The sequence below is a fragment of the Hesperophylax consimilis genome, chromosome 4 (genome assembly GCF_061612785.1).
Source record: "Hesperophylax consimilis isolate HC1 chromosome 4, BYU_Hcon_1.0, whole genome shotgun sequence".
NCBI classification, from domain to species: Eukaryota; Metazoa; Arthropoda; class Insecta; order Trichoptera; family Limnephilidae; genus Hesperophylax; species Hesperophylax consimilis.
The window spans coordinates 30,012,936-30,030,379 of NC_142839.1; the positions used below are offsets into that span (position 1 = coordinate 30,012,936).

Genomic DNA, 17,444 nt, shown 5'->3' on the forward strand with positions numbered 1-17,444 from the left:
CGTGAACACGTGTTCAGATATATTCTAAATGACTAATATATTACCAAGAGATGGTTATGCAGTCACATTTACAACAAGTATCTTGATAAAAAAAGCCATTTTAATTTTTCTCCGTACATCTCGAGAAATTAAATAAAATAACACAATGTAAAATGTTATAAATGGATATAAAAAGCGGTTCAAATAGTGCGTTTGCTTTATTTCGTATCAAATTTTCGATATTTATGCGTGGAAATGGAGCCATGAACAAAGCTTATATAAAAAGGTACTTTGGGGTTTATCTAAATTGTCTCTCATTATTTTTGGTACTTACCAGTGCCGTCAAATCCCTAATTAAATAGGTACACGAGAGTATAAAATTATGTATTATAATATGGCTACTTCCATTGTGAGAACCGTCAAACAAAACCTTATTGGATTATAAAAAGACTAATGCAATGGTTTAAAAACCCTTTCATCATTTTGTTTATGACGCAAAATTGCTTTACCTTTTGTTTGTGTAATCTACACAAACAGGACTGTATTCCGCTTAAAAAATATGTCAAATCCTGTACGAGTTAAAAAGGGCCATTTGGTTTTATTTCATATATCCAAATGGTATTTTTGTTCCCTTCTATCTTATAATTCTGTAGCAGCCCATTATCATTATATATAATTAAAAGGCATAAAGTTATTCAATGTTCTTCTTAAAAACATAAGAACAGAGATACATTTCGAAATATTCCTCTACATGGTGTTCAGGGAAGTACTTGTCATAATTTAACCATTGATTCCTGAAAGTATTTTTACTAAAAAATGTTATGAAATTTTGGACTCCATGTATGTTTATTTAAAAAACAAAAATATAGAAAATCAGTAAGAATTGGACAGCTAGGGTCTATGTGAGTTATTGGGAGATTACTCGGCTAAGTGACTAGAGACGACATCTGGATAGTTGGATTATTTTTTTTCATTTTCATTTTTTACTCCAAATAATGTATGAAGTACTGGTTAATGTAAGTAAAATACGTCCCTTAACACCTTGTATAAAACACACTAATGCATTGCATAGCAGGATATTTCTTTAAAAAAATACATATTGTAGGTAGATGTTGAAATGTAAATTATACTATTATCTGTATGTATCCTTATAAATTATAAAAATATGATTAACTATAATTCTTGTACCGACGATGTAATATGACTATGCCAATTCAATTTATTTTATCACCTTTTACCAATAACTAAATAAAACACCTCTTTTACCAACGATCATGCTTAATATTCAAGTATACTATATCTGTTATAACAAAAAATATTTATTTATTTTTCGGAATAACTTTATTGAGTAAAACCTCAAATTGTAATATTTAAATATTGAAGACAATATTAGTGATTTAGATGTGACCGTTTCCTTTTCTGATTTTTCTGTTTCAGATTTTCGTTTAGAAATCACTAATATTGTCTTCAATATTTAAAAAAATATTTACTTCAAATTCACTTTGTGGCACCATTTTATTAATTAAATAATTAAAAACACTTTGTTAGTACCACGATAATATTTATTTAAAAAAAAGCAACTGCTTCAAGAACGATGTTCTCTTCATCAGGACATTAAATGTACTAAAAACTAAATTATCAACTATAGAAAGGCGTGGGTAGAAATGGAAGTAGTGGGGGGGGGAGGGGGAGAGAGGTGGAAAGGGGAGGTGCTTAGAAGATCAAAGACAAAAATTACAATGGAAATATGTTTAAGTTAGGGTTATTCACAAAATTTATTTGATTTTTAATAATATTTAAATTTCTATTGACATTTTTCCTAATTTCTAATCTTTCTAAAAGATTAAAGTGAAAACCACTAAAGTTAGTGTGTAAAATTTTTGAACCAGTATTTATAGCAAATCAATGGTTAAATTCAATTAGATGGTTAGCAAATTCCGAATAATTATTGCCATTTAGACATTTCAAATGTTTCTAAAGCCTCGTTTCAAAATTTCTGCAAATTTTACCTATATAAAAATGGTTACAATCATTACAATTCAATTGGTAAACTCCGGATTTTTTTATTTTTAGGTTTTTGTCTTTGTTATTAAAGATATAATTTTTCAATTTGTTATTTGTATAAAAGCTGGCTGTATTGTATTAGGATTTTTTTTCATTATTAAATTGGAGGTTTGATGATTTACAAACAATATTTATCTAAAAAACAATGCAGAAAAATATAATAAAAATATAAATCAATTTCAATGCTGCCCCGCTGGCCGACCGCCACACACAATCAAATTTAAATATTATATAATAAATTTAAATGTTAGATCAAAAAGTTAATTAATAGAGGCTGTCACGAATAATCTTATCCTGGTAAGTTTTTAGATTTTCACGGCCAAAAGCATTTTTGTTGTTTGTTTTTGGGGTGTTATGCCGTGTTGCGCTAACTCCTTCTTTAGCCGGCGTTTCGGACAGCGTTGCAGTGTCCATCATCAGGGCAGATCCGGTAGATCCGAAGATGTGTCGGATTGACAGTTGAAAAGAAATTAAATATTGTCATCTTATCCGTAACTTAAAAATCTTAATTAAAAGTGACGTTTCTTTTAATGCTAATTTTCCGAATGAAGTAAGCTGATAAAATACCAAAAATTGTTTATGCTTGTGTCTATAGTTAAAGTACAGTTAGGACGCGTTGTTTCGGAGAATTTGAACAATTCTTCAAATTTCAAAGATAATTTTCAAGTTCTGTGAAAGATTTTTTAGGGTACTGTTATTATTTAAAATTTTTCAAGCTACTAGCCTATAAGATTATAACAACAGAATTTGAATAGGACTTTCACAGACCCCGAAAATTAACGTTGAAATTCGATGAGTTGTTCAAATTCTTCGAAACAACCCGTCCTTAGAATCTATGTGAATAAAGCTCATAAAAATATCTTACTAAAGCTTTAAAATGGGGAAATTGTTGTTTCTATTATTAAAACACCAAATTAAATTTTATAAGTTGTGTAGATTTATTTAAAGCAATTATAATAAATCATTTACTTATTTCTTTAAGAATTTGAAAATAATTATTTTTACATTCTTTTAGGAAACGAAAAAGACAAATTAATTAATTGTATTATTTTGTTATATGTTCTTATTTGTATTATGTTACCACCACGATAGGGGCATATGCCTAATATGGTGAATATAAATATCGACGTAACATAAAAAACTTCTTCCAATAAAGTGTTTGGAATATTACTTACTAAAATATATTAATATGTGTGAAAAGCTTTAAATTTAATGAATTTATGTTTTCCTATTATATTTCAACTACAAATTTTCTATTCAAGTCATTTTAAGACTCTCCTTTGTTTATACAGGCAAGGTACAACGTAAGGTTCCATTTGAAATAAAAATTTTCGTAGCACAATATTTGGAAGCAACGGAATTAAATTATAATACAAGTATTTGTACAAAATGAACAACACGAGAAAAATTTAAAATAGATCCGAGTATTTTGCTGTAATGTGACGCTTCAACGAGCTTCCTTATTTTGTGAGTGTTTCGAAAGGTAAATGGTATTTTTATTTCGATACTTCATAACTTCAAAGAAGTGACTTTCGGTTCCAATGGCTTGATAAATGCAAACACGATATGCCTGTCTCTTTTATGAGTTTTATGTTAACTTTATGTTTGTAGGATTAAGTCAAAACATTTTACCAGGAACATCTTTTGAAAACATAATATTTATATGATAATAATAAAAAAAATTGTATACCCAAAGTAAGACCGCCCTGAAAACTTCGTCAACGTTTTGAATTTTTGAGAAGAAGTGTCCACGATTAGAATTTACGTAAATAATTTCATTAATTTAAAATTGTTTTTATCGGGACCTTTGTCAAGTTGAAAAAGTCTTTGACAAAAATCGGCGAAAATTAAAAAGAGAAAAGGAAAAGGCTCGTAAGGATTCTAGTTTGGCAGTTGACAGCATACTTAGGAAGTTGTGGTCAGCTTCTAATGAACTTTAGTCTCTTCTCCTCGGCTGACGATCGTTCCTACAAAAGTAAACTGAAGTGGTTTTCATTTTGTTTTTGAGGAAAATCTCTTATTTAATTTATCCGAATTTCAGTATTTTCATAGAAACCTTGATTGCTGACGAGACAACTTTACATCCGCCACCTCCCCGAGAGAGGCAAAACATCATTAAATACATATATCGATATGTTTAGATTATCGCTAATCGTCGCCAGTGACGTACATTGATTTTTATTTGCCAAGGGATCGTGTGGGTGTGAATTTTCAGATGTTGATTTTTTTTGTAGGCCTTCGAAAATAAAATTTTCATCATCATCTCGTGTTATTTGGTTATGGCCAAATAACATATTGTGTTCGTACGAGTTGTTAACTTAAATAAAATGCGAGCCGGCTTGCAATACTATTATTATTAATGATTAATCGTCAAGTTGATTAAATCCACATTGAAAAGTAGAAAGGTGAAGTTTAATTCCGCAATACTTTTAAGTTCTACTTTTTTAAATTTATATCTGCTTTGCTCTTAAAAAGGTTGCAAAACGATACATAAAATGTAAAATTTTGCACGTATTTTGTATCTTCTTTAGATTAATAAAAAAATATCGAAAGACAAACAAATTACGAGAAATATTTATTTTATCTGAATTAAAATGTACAAAGATTTGTTTTTCTGGAGCATGCATTTTTTTGAGTATTTTTGCACTGCACGCCACTGGTCTCTTCCCTAATGGTCGTATTATAATTTGCAAATTGCTACTACTCTCCAAAGTGAAAGATGATAACAGACTGCAAAATACAGCTAGCCTCAAAGAGAATTGATGAGAGGTTTATATCGGCATCGGAAAACGCTGTAATTAATCAAATTTAATGTAGACTTTCGATTATCACCATCTACATTTTGCGTACAGTTCAGACGGATTGATGATGACTAGTCCCTTTATTGCTAAAGTAAGCTGGGAGTTTGGATAAGGGCAAGAACCATGATATATGGGTGCTTAGATGGCATGCTCACGATTTACTCCGCATGTTTGAGATGAAAAACTAGAAAGGAACATCATTTTAAATCCCACGTCCGATTTCATACCGGTTTCTCCAATACGAATCTACCTGATCGCTTGATTAGAGATTTATTGGATTCGCTTTGTAGAATTATTTTCAGTGAAAATCTATTTACTTGAAGAACTCTTATCGAATGGTTTTAAACGTTCGTTTGTAAACAAGCACACACATACTTACGTGGAAAATAGTACGCTTTTCGAAATGGCCAAACCATTTAGTGCAATGAAATAACTTTTAAATAAACTCTGGCAAAATATTTTCGTATTTTTGTGGTAGTGTTAAATTTCGGAACAGCCCAATGTTCAAATATCATATTATATTTTGTGAATAAACGTAATTCTTATTTTTTTTCTAAAGATGAACATATGTTTACATGACAAGGTTTTTTTGTACAAAGCACAAAAGAACAAATTACGAAAAGCATTAATTTATAACCTGAAGAAAAAAAATTCAAGAAAAAAATATTTTCTTCAAATTTTTACTTGTTTAATTCCCACCGGCAGATTTTATTTTTTCCCGGAAGATTTCTCAATTTATATTTGTGTTTCAGGTTAATAACTATTGCTTATAATAACAGGGAAGCAACTCGTAGTGTGAAAATGCTTAACATTCTTAAATAAATTGAGGAAAACGGAGAATATAAAAAAATAACAATAGTTGTCATTACTTCATCGAATTCCTTAACCGCATAATAAAGATGCATGTGGAAAATACTCAATGAAATACAAGCTTGAATATAGTAAAAGTTTATGCACTCAATCAGGATTGCATTTGAAATATGAAATGATAAATAAATCTGAAATTCAGTAAATTAGAGGTTTCTATTTGCTTCATGAAATGCGATTGAGACAATACTAATTGCCACAATAGAAGACGAAATAACAATTTCTGGCTTGCGTCAAAGAAGAAAATAAAACACGTAAGTTTAGAAATAAAGACAGTACCAATAAAATTAGTACTGATGCTATTGATTTCCATATGTTCAATTAAAATCTCAGCGAAAATGCTGTCACCGGTGATGGGAGACTGAAAATAAAACGCAAGAAGGTTTTTAATGTTGTACTTATTATTGAATTGATGACACATGTAGGAAGAACAACCTATATAAAATTAAAAGACTGATAATTTCTAGAACTGACCAATTGAAAACATTTTTTTTTATTTGAATACCGCATCCGAGTTCTAACTGCTACCAACCGTCTGGAGCCAGTGAGACTATAGCATTCCCGATACAATTTTTTATTTTTATTTTTTATTTTTTATTTTTTTATTTATTATTTAACATTATAAATGATAACAATATGCAGACTTATATAAATAATTTTTTCATTATTATTTTATTTCTCCATAAGTTGAGGTCCAGGAGCTCGTGTTTATGGGAGGAGTCTTTACATTTAGTTCTAATGATTTTTTAAACAATAATCAAAAACTTTTGAAATAAATACAAACATAATATTAACATAGGTACACAAATTAGAAAATTGTGTTTTTAAAGATAAAATAATACATCTTTTTACAGATTAAGTAAGCGTGAGGAAATCAAGGGTACAATATATCAAGAAAAAATTAGAAAAATAGTTTTTTTTAAAGACAATCAAATTAATATATATTTATTTTTTATAGATTGAGTAAGTGTAAGAAAATTAGGGGTACAATATATCATTATCCAATTTGAGGGACTTAATTAACTTTTTGAATTGTTCATAATTCACAGTTTCGGTTACACTAATTTTATTTTTGGACAATAATATATTGTACCATCTCACACCTAAATACGAATAGTGGTGCTGAGCCGTGGTCGTTCTAAGCATAGGAATGGCTATTAAGCCATTAGTTTTGAATCTATTGCTTATGCTATCTGAGGGGTGAATTTTATAAATAAAATATTTTTTATAAATTTGATATAAGGCGATTCTCTTATACAATTCTGTGATAGATGGTACATTAAATTCCTGAAGTATCTCTAAAGTAGGGGAGTCATATGGTTTTCTAAGGATGATTTTTATAATTATTCTTTGAATTGTAATTATGGGCTGTAAAGAAGCCTTAAAAGCCCCTCCCCACCCAGTAATCCCGTACTGCAATAAGGACTGAATTAATGCATAATAGACAATTTTGATAGTTTTCTTATTTAAAATATTTCGTATATTATAGAAAATATGGATAAGTTGTTAAATTATTGGAGTTTGTTGTGAGAAAGAAGATGGGGAAAATAAATGTGAGGGAGTACCTGGCTTTTCGATCCGGTCACCAAACACGGCTAAAGCCGTTTAAAGCATTAGTTCGATTTAAATATTTTGATAAAACAAAAATTAGATAGTTTATACATAAATCTATAAACTCAACACATTCCCGGTCTTGTCAGGCCTTGCTTGCAGAACGTACAAACATGTTATTTTAACCATTTCTGGCTCGTGATGGTAATCTTCTCAGGGGTTAATTTCCGCTCGCCCGTCGACAGGAGACACGGGGAGTATAATTTGTCAATAACCAACTCCATTTCAAACATACGAGTGTTTACTCACGACTTTAGATTTGTTTCATCAACTTCTTGTATCTAGGCTTCCTCCAGGAAATGAATTGCTCTCGGGATTTGCCTACGAAAGGTAAGGCGTGGGATGCTGATTTTATACTCATTACGCGCTGAATAACACTTTCCTGGGTAAATTTTCTAGAGATCAACTCTTTTAGAGATTGGCTTTACTCGAATAGTTTTACTTGCACCACAATGTGAGGTTCAAATACACGAGGAACAGCGTCTTCCTTCACCATGCTTTCAACTACTCTGCTCTGAATGGTCAGTTGGAAAAATATTTATCTGTAGCCTCTCGTAGCATGGTCATGATGTTGAATTTTCAGATTTACTTAATACATTTTCGCTATTTTAGGTCATTCAATGAAGAACCTTTGTAGAAGTCACACCTATCCGGAAATTAGATACGCCTGTAGATCCACGTTATTTTAGTTACATGATTGAATTATTCTTTATTTACTGTTGGGTAACGCTTACTCACCCACGTCACTAATCTTATTGAAGGCGCTCCTCGCCTTTTCAATTCGAGCCCTAACTTCTTGATATGGATCTCATTTGTCGTTAACCCTAAGTAAATACTGGATGTAGAAACATAATTTGGGAAACGTGTTTAAGTGTTTCGTCATCAAATTTAACAAAATTCGTCGTGTGGTTGACTTTTCGAAGCTCCTTCATTAGGTATACCTACTGTATAATTTTGGATCCAGGTAGAAATTTAAAACCCGCTTGTTTCGCCAGAAATGTTTATTGCAGAAGAGGAAGAAAATTATAAATCAACCTATTTATTGACTTTTAGCAGGGGAGCATTTATGGCGACATCTATTGAAAAAACTATTAACTTATTTATTAACTTCAGTCCGTTGGAAAGGCAGAGACATCTATGCAAAGCCAACAAACTCCAATTTCTAACATAAACTCCCCCCGAAAAAAGGATTGGAGGTCATTTTTTCTGAAACAAACCCCAAAACATAAGAATAAAAATTAAGCAGCTAAATATCTACATATATGCCAAAATTAATTTGGAAGAAACAAAAATAGTAATTATTTACTATTACTGTTAATACAAAAAAATTGATTAACAATAAATATTTGAAATAATAGGTAACCTATTTCTAAGCATAAGTTTAAACATAAGACTACTCTAAAAACGAAATGACAATTTCAAACTAACTAAAATTATACAAATTAATTATGAGATTAAAATTATTACTTTCGTTCAAATCAAATTCATGCAATTCACTAAGCTATTCTATACTATAATTTAACAACTAAGATAATTCCAATAACCTTGTTCTAACAGAAATCATAACAATAATCAAACATAAAACAAATAATATAGACAACACAACATGGAGCGCTGGTTTCCTGGTCATCCTTCTTAAGGGTTTGTGTTTTTCTATAGTTCATTACCACATTTATAATTAGTTTCTTCAGATGTATTTGTGTAGTTTGAAATTACATATAGCCAGCAGGCTATCTCGGTTTATAAGCGTTCATTTTTAAAGTGTTTTTTTTTTTTCTTGGTATATACGGATCTACAATCCTTTTTTTATTTTGTACATTTTTTATCAAACTCGCAAGTTTTATTGTTATCCACTTTTTTATGCACTGTTTTTACCTTTTATTTATTATTATTTCTTCCTTATCTTCTTTTAATTTATTATTATTATTTTTTATTTTTTATTTATGATAATACGCAAAAATTTTATATTGTTTTTATCACGAAACTTTTTATATTGTTTTGCACAAAACCTTTTTTTATTTTGCGCTTACTCAGCGTCTGGTCCGTTGGGTGGGGGTGTCGACATTTTCAACTCCTCGTTGTCATCTATTGGCAACAGACAGATCTTTGATATGGCCCTCTGGATGATGCCTTTCGACGTGATGATGGTCGCCACGCGAACTCTTCCATCAGCGCCAGGATGAACGGCGCTCACACGTCCCAGCCTCCAGTAGCAAGAAGGGACGTTGTCCTCCTTTATTACGACCATGTCGCCAGACCGCATCTGCCTTTGATTCCTATTGGTCCATTTGCTTCTGGTTTGAAGTTCTGCTAAGTACTCCTTCCGCCACCTCGACCAGAAAAATTGTACAATCTGGATTAGTTTTTGGTAATTGTTTAATCGATTGAATGTGATATGTTCCAAATTTTGTTCTGGAATCGCCGCCAAACTAGTTCCTATTAGAAAGTGACCGGGAGTCAAGGGATTAAGGTCATAAGGATCATTTGATAAGGGAGACAGTGGCCTGGAGTTTAAGCAAGATTCAATTTGACACAACACCGTATTAATCTCTTCATAAGTTAATGAAGCGATACTGGTTATTCTTTTTAAGTGATGCTTAACTGACTTTATCCCAGCCTCCCAGAGCCCCCCAAAGTTCGGCGCACGAGCCGGTATAAATTGCCATTGTATTCCTAATGTGGATAAATAATTATCAATTTTATCATTAGACATATTTAAAAAATTATAAATTTCTCTTAGTTCATTATTAGCCGCTTTAAAATTGGTTGCATTATCCGAGAACATTTTGCTTGGTCTACCACGACGCGAGATAAACCGTTTCAAAGAGTTTAAAAAACTCTCTGCGCTCAAGGACAGCACAGCTTCTAAGTGCACGGCTTTAGTGACCATGCATACGAATAAGCAAATATATGATTTAACGCTATGTGATTTTCTGTGAATACCCGACTTTATTAATATTGGTCCACAGTAGTCCACTCCTGTTATCTGAAATGGCCTACATTCAGTTATTCTTTCAGCTGGCAGGTCGGCCATCAACTGCTGTTCGGATTTGGGATTACATCTATAACAAATTATACATTTTTTTAATTATTTTTTTACAATATTCCTTCCCTTAATCGGCCAAAATTTCATTCTAATCAACGCCAATAATGACTGCGTTCCCGAGTGTAAGTTCAAGTAATGATAGTGTTTTACAATTAACCCTTTCCTTACCAGAGTTCTTCTGGAGGAACACGAAGGAAAAAAATATATTTCTCTTGATTTTACGAACCAAATAGCTCCGTATTTTGCAAATCGCTTGAGGAAGATATTGTTTATAAGGAATTGAACAAATGTCGTACTGGAAACACATAATATTACTGTTATTTTGAATTAAAAACGCGTGTTTTGCAGCTTTTAACGGTTTGACATTTCTCGGATTTCAACATTATTTTAAAGGTAAGATATCGCATATTTCTGTTGAAAATAATTATTATATTGTATATACATGTCTAATCTGATATGTAAATATGATTTCCATTCAAAAACATTGGTTTTTCATTTGGTTTTCGGTAATAACATTCATGTTCCTGAGCTGGCACTTTGGTCGTTCGTGGATGTTTTTCATAGAAATCTTTCTTTGGCCTTTAATATTGTTTTACTTGTTTTTATTTGATTCTTTCAAAATATATTAATTTATTTTATCATTTTCCGGTAGACTTTGACTTATTTTATTCATTTTTATAGATGGAGCATCGTGGTTTGACACATGAGGAGATCACCGTGATGCTGGAAGGAGATATTTCCGACGTGGAGTTGGAGTTGGAAGATGAAGATGAAGAGGGCTAGTCAGTTGAATATTTCCAGGATGCTGCAGAGGAAACCAATGTGGAGACATTGAGCCAAGCTCTTGGAATGGATGTGGAAGTCCATGTAAGTACTTTTGTCATTATTTATTATTGTTATATTACAGCGATTATTGCGTTTGAAGTAGATTTAAGTATGAACAAATTTGGGTTTTAAATGAAACCATAAAGTATATATTTTTAATTATAGACTTTGGAAGAGAGGCAGCAGCCAGTGGAAGACGAGCCAGAGTCCTGCACCGTGCCGCAAGGACAGCCCAGTGAAGCCTCAGCTTCCCATGGACGGAGAACCGATCTACGGTGGATCAAGAAAGATGTCGATCATGTGGACTCTTACTGTGATGTTACTTTCTCAAAACCACCACTGGATATATCTGCTCTACAATATTTTTTTATGTTTCATAGATGAAAATATTATAAAAAATATTGTTGAGCAGACAAATTTGTATTCAGTTCAAGAAAATAGCACCAGCGTCAACACCACATCATGATGGATATCCTTAAGTATCCGGCATTCCACCTTTACTGGGCCAATGATACGAGGCTCTCTCTCATCGTTGATGTCATGCCTAGAAATCGTTTCACTAAGTTACGCTGGTGTCTTCATTTAAATTACAATAGCTCGTTGATTCCAAGAGGACAAGAGGGTTACGACAAATTATTTAAAATAAGGCCGGTGGTAAATGCCCTCCTTGAAAATATTGCCAAGATTGAACCTGAGGAATTCAATTCTGTAGACGAGCTCATGATACCGTTCAAAGGGAGAAGTAATTTGAAACAATATATTAAAAACAAGCCACACAAGTGGGGCATCAAAGTATTCTCCCGAGCGGGAGCCAGTGGGCTCGTCTATGATTTTGAAATTTACACGGGCAAAAGCACGAATGTGGGTGTGTGTCCCCAAAGAGAAAGAAATTGTTTTGTTTTATTTCACCATTAATATTTTTTGTTCTATTTAAATTGTATTTGTTTGTCTTACGTTAATCAAATAATGGTCTGTTTTAAAAAAAATATATATTTTGATTTTTTCCTTTTTAGTAAAATTATTTTAGCATAATATTAAATTGCAATTTAATATGCTTGCCTTTATAAATTAATAGAATTGATTTTTGTGTATTTATTTTCTATTTAAACAATTAAAAACACTTTAAAATTATGTATACTCCTTGTACTACCCGTTCTTTGACTTACACCCCCTAAGCCCCAATGTTCTTCCTCAGGAACATGAAATGTTTTGAAAACCGTATGGAAAAAAAATAATTTTTTTTTTGTAAAAATATTGAAAAAAATCACAGAACTCAAAAATGTAGACAAACATTTTTTTCGTTGGCTGGAAAAAGTCTGGTATTGAAAGGGTTAACTCTGTTAATTTATGATGCGAAGGTAACAAAATTGGGTGCTGCTGGCCTTCGGTTACCATTTTACCTTTGGAGAGCCTTCCCCCCACACGAATTAGATCCCTTTCAATGAAAGGATCTAATGACTTTAGTGCACTATTCCTAGGTATATTACCTCCATTATTTAAAACTCGAATTTCGTCTCTGAAACAGTATGATTGCGCCCGAGATATTAATTTGTTTACTGAATTTTCCAACTCACTAACTGTCAATTTACTATAGCGGAGCTGCGAAGGGTTTCTACAATTAAAAATAAATCTATTAATGTATGCTGTTACTCTCTGTAATTTGGAAAAATTGGAATATCTATCAAAAATGTCCCAGTCCTGTTTCACAGCAGACAACAGTGCCGAGCTTGTTTTGATCTCTGGTGGATCAATACAAAATGAGTTGGAATTTGGCCAGCACGCTGAATCCAACGTCAGCCAATCTGGACCATGCCACCAAATGCTGGAAATTAATAACTGTGAAACGCCGATTCCTCTGGAAAGCACGTCTGCTGCATTGTCTTCTGACCGTACATGGTTCCATTGCTCCGGCTGACTGGTTTCCTGGATTTCCGCCACTCTATTAGCAACGAAAGTGTTCCATCTTACCGGCTGATCCCTGATCCAGCACAGTACTATTTGGGAATCACACCAGTATGTAGTAGGTATATCCGGAGTACATAGAGCATCTTTAATGTAATTCACTAGTCTTGTCAGTAATACGGCTCCACATAATTCTAACTTGGGTAGAGAAACACTTTTCAAAGGCGCTACCCGTGATTTGGACATTATCAAATTGGAGTACTTCTTACCCAATTTGTCAGTAGACACCATATAAACACAGGACGAATATGCCTTTTCTGAGGCGTCACAAAATCCATGTAGCTGTAAATTTACATGATCTTGACATATTATCTTTCTACCTATTCTTAAATTATTTAATTGAGGCAGTTCATTCACATATGCTTCCCATGTCTTCAACATATCATATGGAATAGGCTCATCCCATTGAAGCTTTGCCTGCCACAATTTTTGCATCAATAATTTAGCAATAACAGTAACAGGACCTATTAATCCTAACGGGTCAAATATGGACGCAATGCATGACAGTATTTGTCGTTTGCTATTAATTGGATTTTTTAATAACTTCACTGTGTATAGGAAATTATCCTGCTGATTGTTCCAAGACAGGCCTAATATTTTGTTGTCATTTGAATCTGTACTAATAATCATATCTGACATGTTTTCTTCCTTCGAACATAACGAGGGCAAATTCGACCGCCATTTCCTTAAGTTCATCCCAGCGGATGCCATGATGGATATTAGTTGTTCTTTAATTATTAAACAGTTTTCTTCAGTTTCATCTCCAGTAATTAAATCATCCACATAAAAATTATTCTTTATAATCTGACTGACCTTGTGGTTTGATGATATATTTTCATTTCCCAGCTGTTGGAGGCATCTAGTTGCCAAAAATGATGACGGCCCCAGACCGTAGGTAACGGTGTTAAGTCGATAATGCTGAATTTCCTCCTCCGGGAAATTTTTCCATACTATTCGCTGTAGATCTCTGTCTTCGGGTCGCACCAATATTTGCCTGTACATTTTCTCAATGTCGGCTGTTATCGCGTACTGGTGTTTTCTGAAACATATCAATTGTGCGGCTAAATCTTTCTGTAAAACAGGTCCTATCATGAGAGCATCGTTTAACGATATACCATTGGATGATTTTGCTGAACCGTCAAATACCACTCGAGTCTTAGTGGTAGTGCTCGATTCTTTCAATACTGCATGATGTGGCAAATAAAAATAACAATCTTCATTAGAAGGTGCTTCGCACTGGGTCATGTGACCCAAGTCTATATATTCCTGCATGAATTCTTTATATTTTTTCATCAGGTCAGGATTTGAAGAAAATTTCCTTTGCAAATTGCAAAGTCTTTTTTCCGCCATGGGCAGCGTTTCTCCCAACTGTTTAACACAGGGGCGCTGTGGTAAGCTTACCATGAAACGACCATTGTCATTCCTTTTATAAGTGTCCTTGAAAATCTCCTCGCACGCTCGCTCCTCATGGCTCCGGTGCTTCACCGGTTGGAATTCTTCTAATTTCCAGAAGTTTTCAATCTGTTTATGGATTATATTTAATGATAGTTGACAAGATTTTACTGGCCTTTTTATTTTTGTTGTGACGATGGGTCCTGACACCAGCCATCCGAATTCAGTTCTCTGTAATATGGGTCCTGAGTCTCCATTTCGAAGTTGATCTTGCTTCATAATTTCCCAAAAGATTTCCGCTCCGAGTAGCATATCTATGGAGCTTGTTTCATAGAAGGCAGGATCCGCTAACTGAAGACCATCAGGTATGTTGGCATCCTTTCTCTGAAAAGAAATTTGCGGCAGATGACTTGTTACTTCTTTCAAAACGAGACATTCTATGTCTCTTTCATACGGTGAATAGTTCGAGAAAATTCTTAAATTTATGCTATTTTTAATATTCAATATTTTGTTTTGGATTCCGGTAATCGGTATGTTTGCCCTTTTGGGTTTTAATTGCAACCTTGTTGCAAATTCTTCTGTTATAAAATTGGATTGAGAACCACTATCCAATAAAACTCTAGCCTTAATCAAATTTCCGTTATTATTCAACACTTTAATAACGGCGGTAGATAACAAAACAAAACTATTAGATATTTTCGTAGAGTGATTTGTAACTAAAGGTTCATTATTTGATGTTGATGGTGAATCCTTATCCTGAGACTTCGAATTATCTGTTTCCTTTTTTAAATGCAACAAAGTATTGTGCGAGTTATTTTCGCATATACGACAATTGTATTTACTTTTACATTCTTTTAGCTTATGACCCAAGCACAAACATTTCAAACACGCATTTACTTGACGTATCTTTATAATTCTATCCTTAGTATTTAATATTAAAAATTTTTTACAATTATAAACCTTATGATCACCTTTGCAAATAATACATTTTGTCATTTGAGGCGTTAAAGAAATCATAGCTTCTTTTCGGTATTTGAAAGGAAAAGTTTTATTTTGATTAAATTTTCCTTCAGTAATCCCAGCAAATTCTAAAATCTGAACTCGATCTGATAAATATTTTATAAACTCTTTATATGTGGGTAGATTCTCTTTTGTGGCAAATACTTCCCAATGATGTCGAGTTTCACTATCTAGTTTTCGCGACAATAAATATATTAACATGATATCCCAATTTTCGGTGGGTATATTTAACTTATTTAACGATTTTAAATGTAATTCGGATTCATCGATAAGATTCCTTAATGCTACGGAATTTTCAAATTTTATTTCAGGCAATTTAAATAATGCTTCAACGTGCTTATGTATAATAATTTTTATATTTTGATAGCGAGAAGTTAACATTTCCCATGCAGTATGATAGTTCTCCTGGTTATTTGGAAGTGAGGTTAATAATTTAGCTGCGTCACCTTCGAGGCATGATCGCAGATAATACAATTTTTGAATAACTTCTAAAGATGGATTATTATCAACTAAAGCAACAAAAGTATCCCGAAAATTCAACCATTTTTCGTAACTCCCATTAAATTTTGGCAACTCAAGTATAGGCAAACGTATGTTATGTGATGTTGTATTCTGAACTTTATTTAACAATTTATCTTTAGCCTTAGCAACAAGATTATAATATAAATTTTCAAATGCTTGCCTTTCTGTTTTGGTTAATTCTTCCGGCGAAATTGCTTCTATGTTATCTTGTAATGAGTCGAAAGTGTCTAAAATTGGTTCAAGTTTCTTCAATCTGACTTCAATTTCAGATTGCGACAAATTATCACCGTTTATATATTCATTGAACCTAGTTAATTTCGCCTTGCAAATTCCACGCTGGTTAATCAAAGTTTTGAGATCCATTTTTAAATATCAAGAAAGGAGGTATTCACAGAACGTATTGTCAAATGATAATCACTTGTAATCAATCACTACACGTGCACTGTCCTTGATCACAGAACTTTACTAACTAACCGATAAACAATGAATTTTATCTGAATTTTATAAATGCAACAGCTCGATGGCTGTCAAAAAGAAAACAATTTGACACTATTGTTATTCTCTCCACAATCTCCACCGCGCATGCGTCAGCTTGCTTCGCGGCTGGGTTGGTGTTTTTACCGACTCGCGGTAACTTTCGAAATTTAAACTAACGGATTTTCAAATATAACCGCTCGTAATAAATCTTTTAAGAAATTTAAAATACTTGCTTTGTATTCTAACTTCTTTTTATATTGTTGTAACAATTATTATTGCTTACTACAATTTCGATGATGGGTATGAAATCAATTCAAACAACACTTGGTAACAATCAGCCCGATTCAATTTTAAAACAAACAAAGAAATACGGCTGTGTAATAAATCATGCTCTCCTGCCTGGGAAAATAAGGTAGGTATATGGGATATGGTCACTTGCCCGTTTTTCTGAAGATCCCCTCTGATGTTGGATGTTGAAGATGTTTGCTGGTTCTTTTATCATCCGCGATTCAATCGATAATACGGATGCGGCACGAAGGTCCAATGTATAATTTTGGATCCAGGTAGAAATTTAAACCCACTTGTTTCGCCAGAAATGTTTATTGCAGAAGAGGAAGAAAATTATAAATCAACCTATTTATTGACTTTTAGCAGGGGAGCATTTATGGCGACATCTATTGAAAAAACTATTAACTTATTTATTAACTTCAGTCCGTTGGAAAGGCAGAGACATCTATGCAAAGCCAACAAACTCCAATTTCTAACACCTACATTTATATAGAATAATGAAATAAATTCGATATATATTGAAGTGAAACTTCTTTAGGCGCGTAATTCGGGGACGGAGTAAAACCGAGTCAGGATCGACACGAAAATGC

The 17,444-nt window shown here is 32.7% G+C and overlaps 1 protein-coding gene and 1 long non-coding RNA gene across 4 annotated transcripts; one reads left to right on the forward strand and one right to left on the reverse strand.

The window, feature by feature from the left end:
• Positions 1-8,833: 8,833 nt before the first annotated feature.
• LOC149424519 (uncharacterized) lies at positions 8,834-17,228 on the reverse strand. Of its 3 annotated transcripts, none has more exons than XM_089651651.1 (2): positions 16,250-17,181; positions 8,834-10,384 (listed from the first exon to the last, which is right to left on the reverse strand). In XM_089651651.1, exons 1-2 carry the CDS (start codon positions 16,450-16,452, stop codon positions 9,349-9,351), a joined length of 1,239 nt encoding a protein of 412 aa, XP_089507777.1. In that variant the 5' UTR covers positions 16,453-17,181; the 3' UTR covers positions 8,834-9,348. The 3 variants fall into 3 exon arrangements, 2 of the variants coding, with proteins under 2 accessions (XP_089507777.1, XP_089507778.1); XM_089651652.1 differs by having other exon boundaries at positions 13,969-17,181; XR_016305791.1 differs by lacking the exon at positions 8,834-10,384 and adding an exon at positions 12,799-14,931 and having other exon boundaries at positions 16,250-17,228.
• Positions 11,180-11,577, forward strand: LOC149424520 (uncharacterized). Its single transcript, XR_016302086.1, has 2 exons — positions 11,180-11,235; positions 11,359-11,577. It is a non-coding gene; the product is annotated as an uncharacterized LOC149424520 (long non-coding RNA).
• Positions 17,229-17,444: the final 216 nt, after the last annotated feature.

Coding starts and splice junctions, on each gene's coding strand:
- LOC149424519 (XM_089651651.1), bottom strand. CDS start 16,452: ATGGATCTCAAAACTTTGATTAACCAGCGTGGAATTTGCAAGGCGAAA. Junction 10,385..16,249: donor GAATTAACCAAAACAGAAAG/GCAAGCATTTGA, acceptor AATTTGTTATAG/ATGTAATCCCAAATCCGAAC.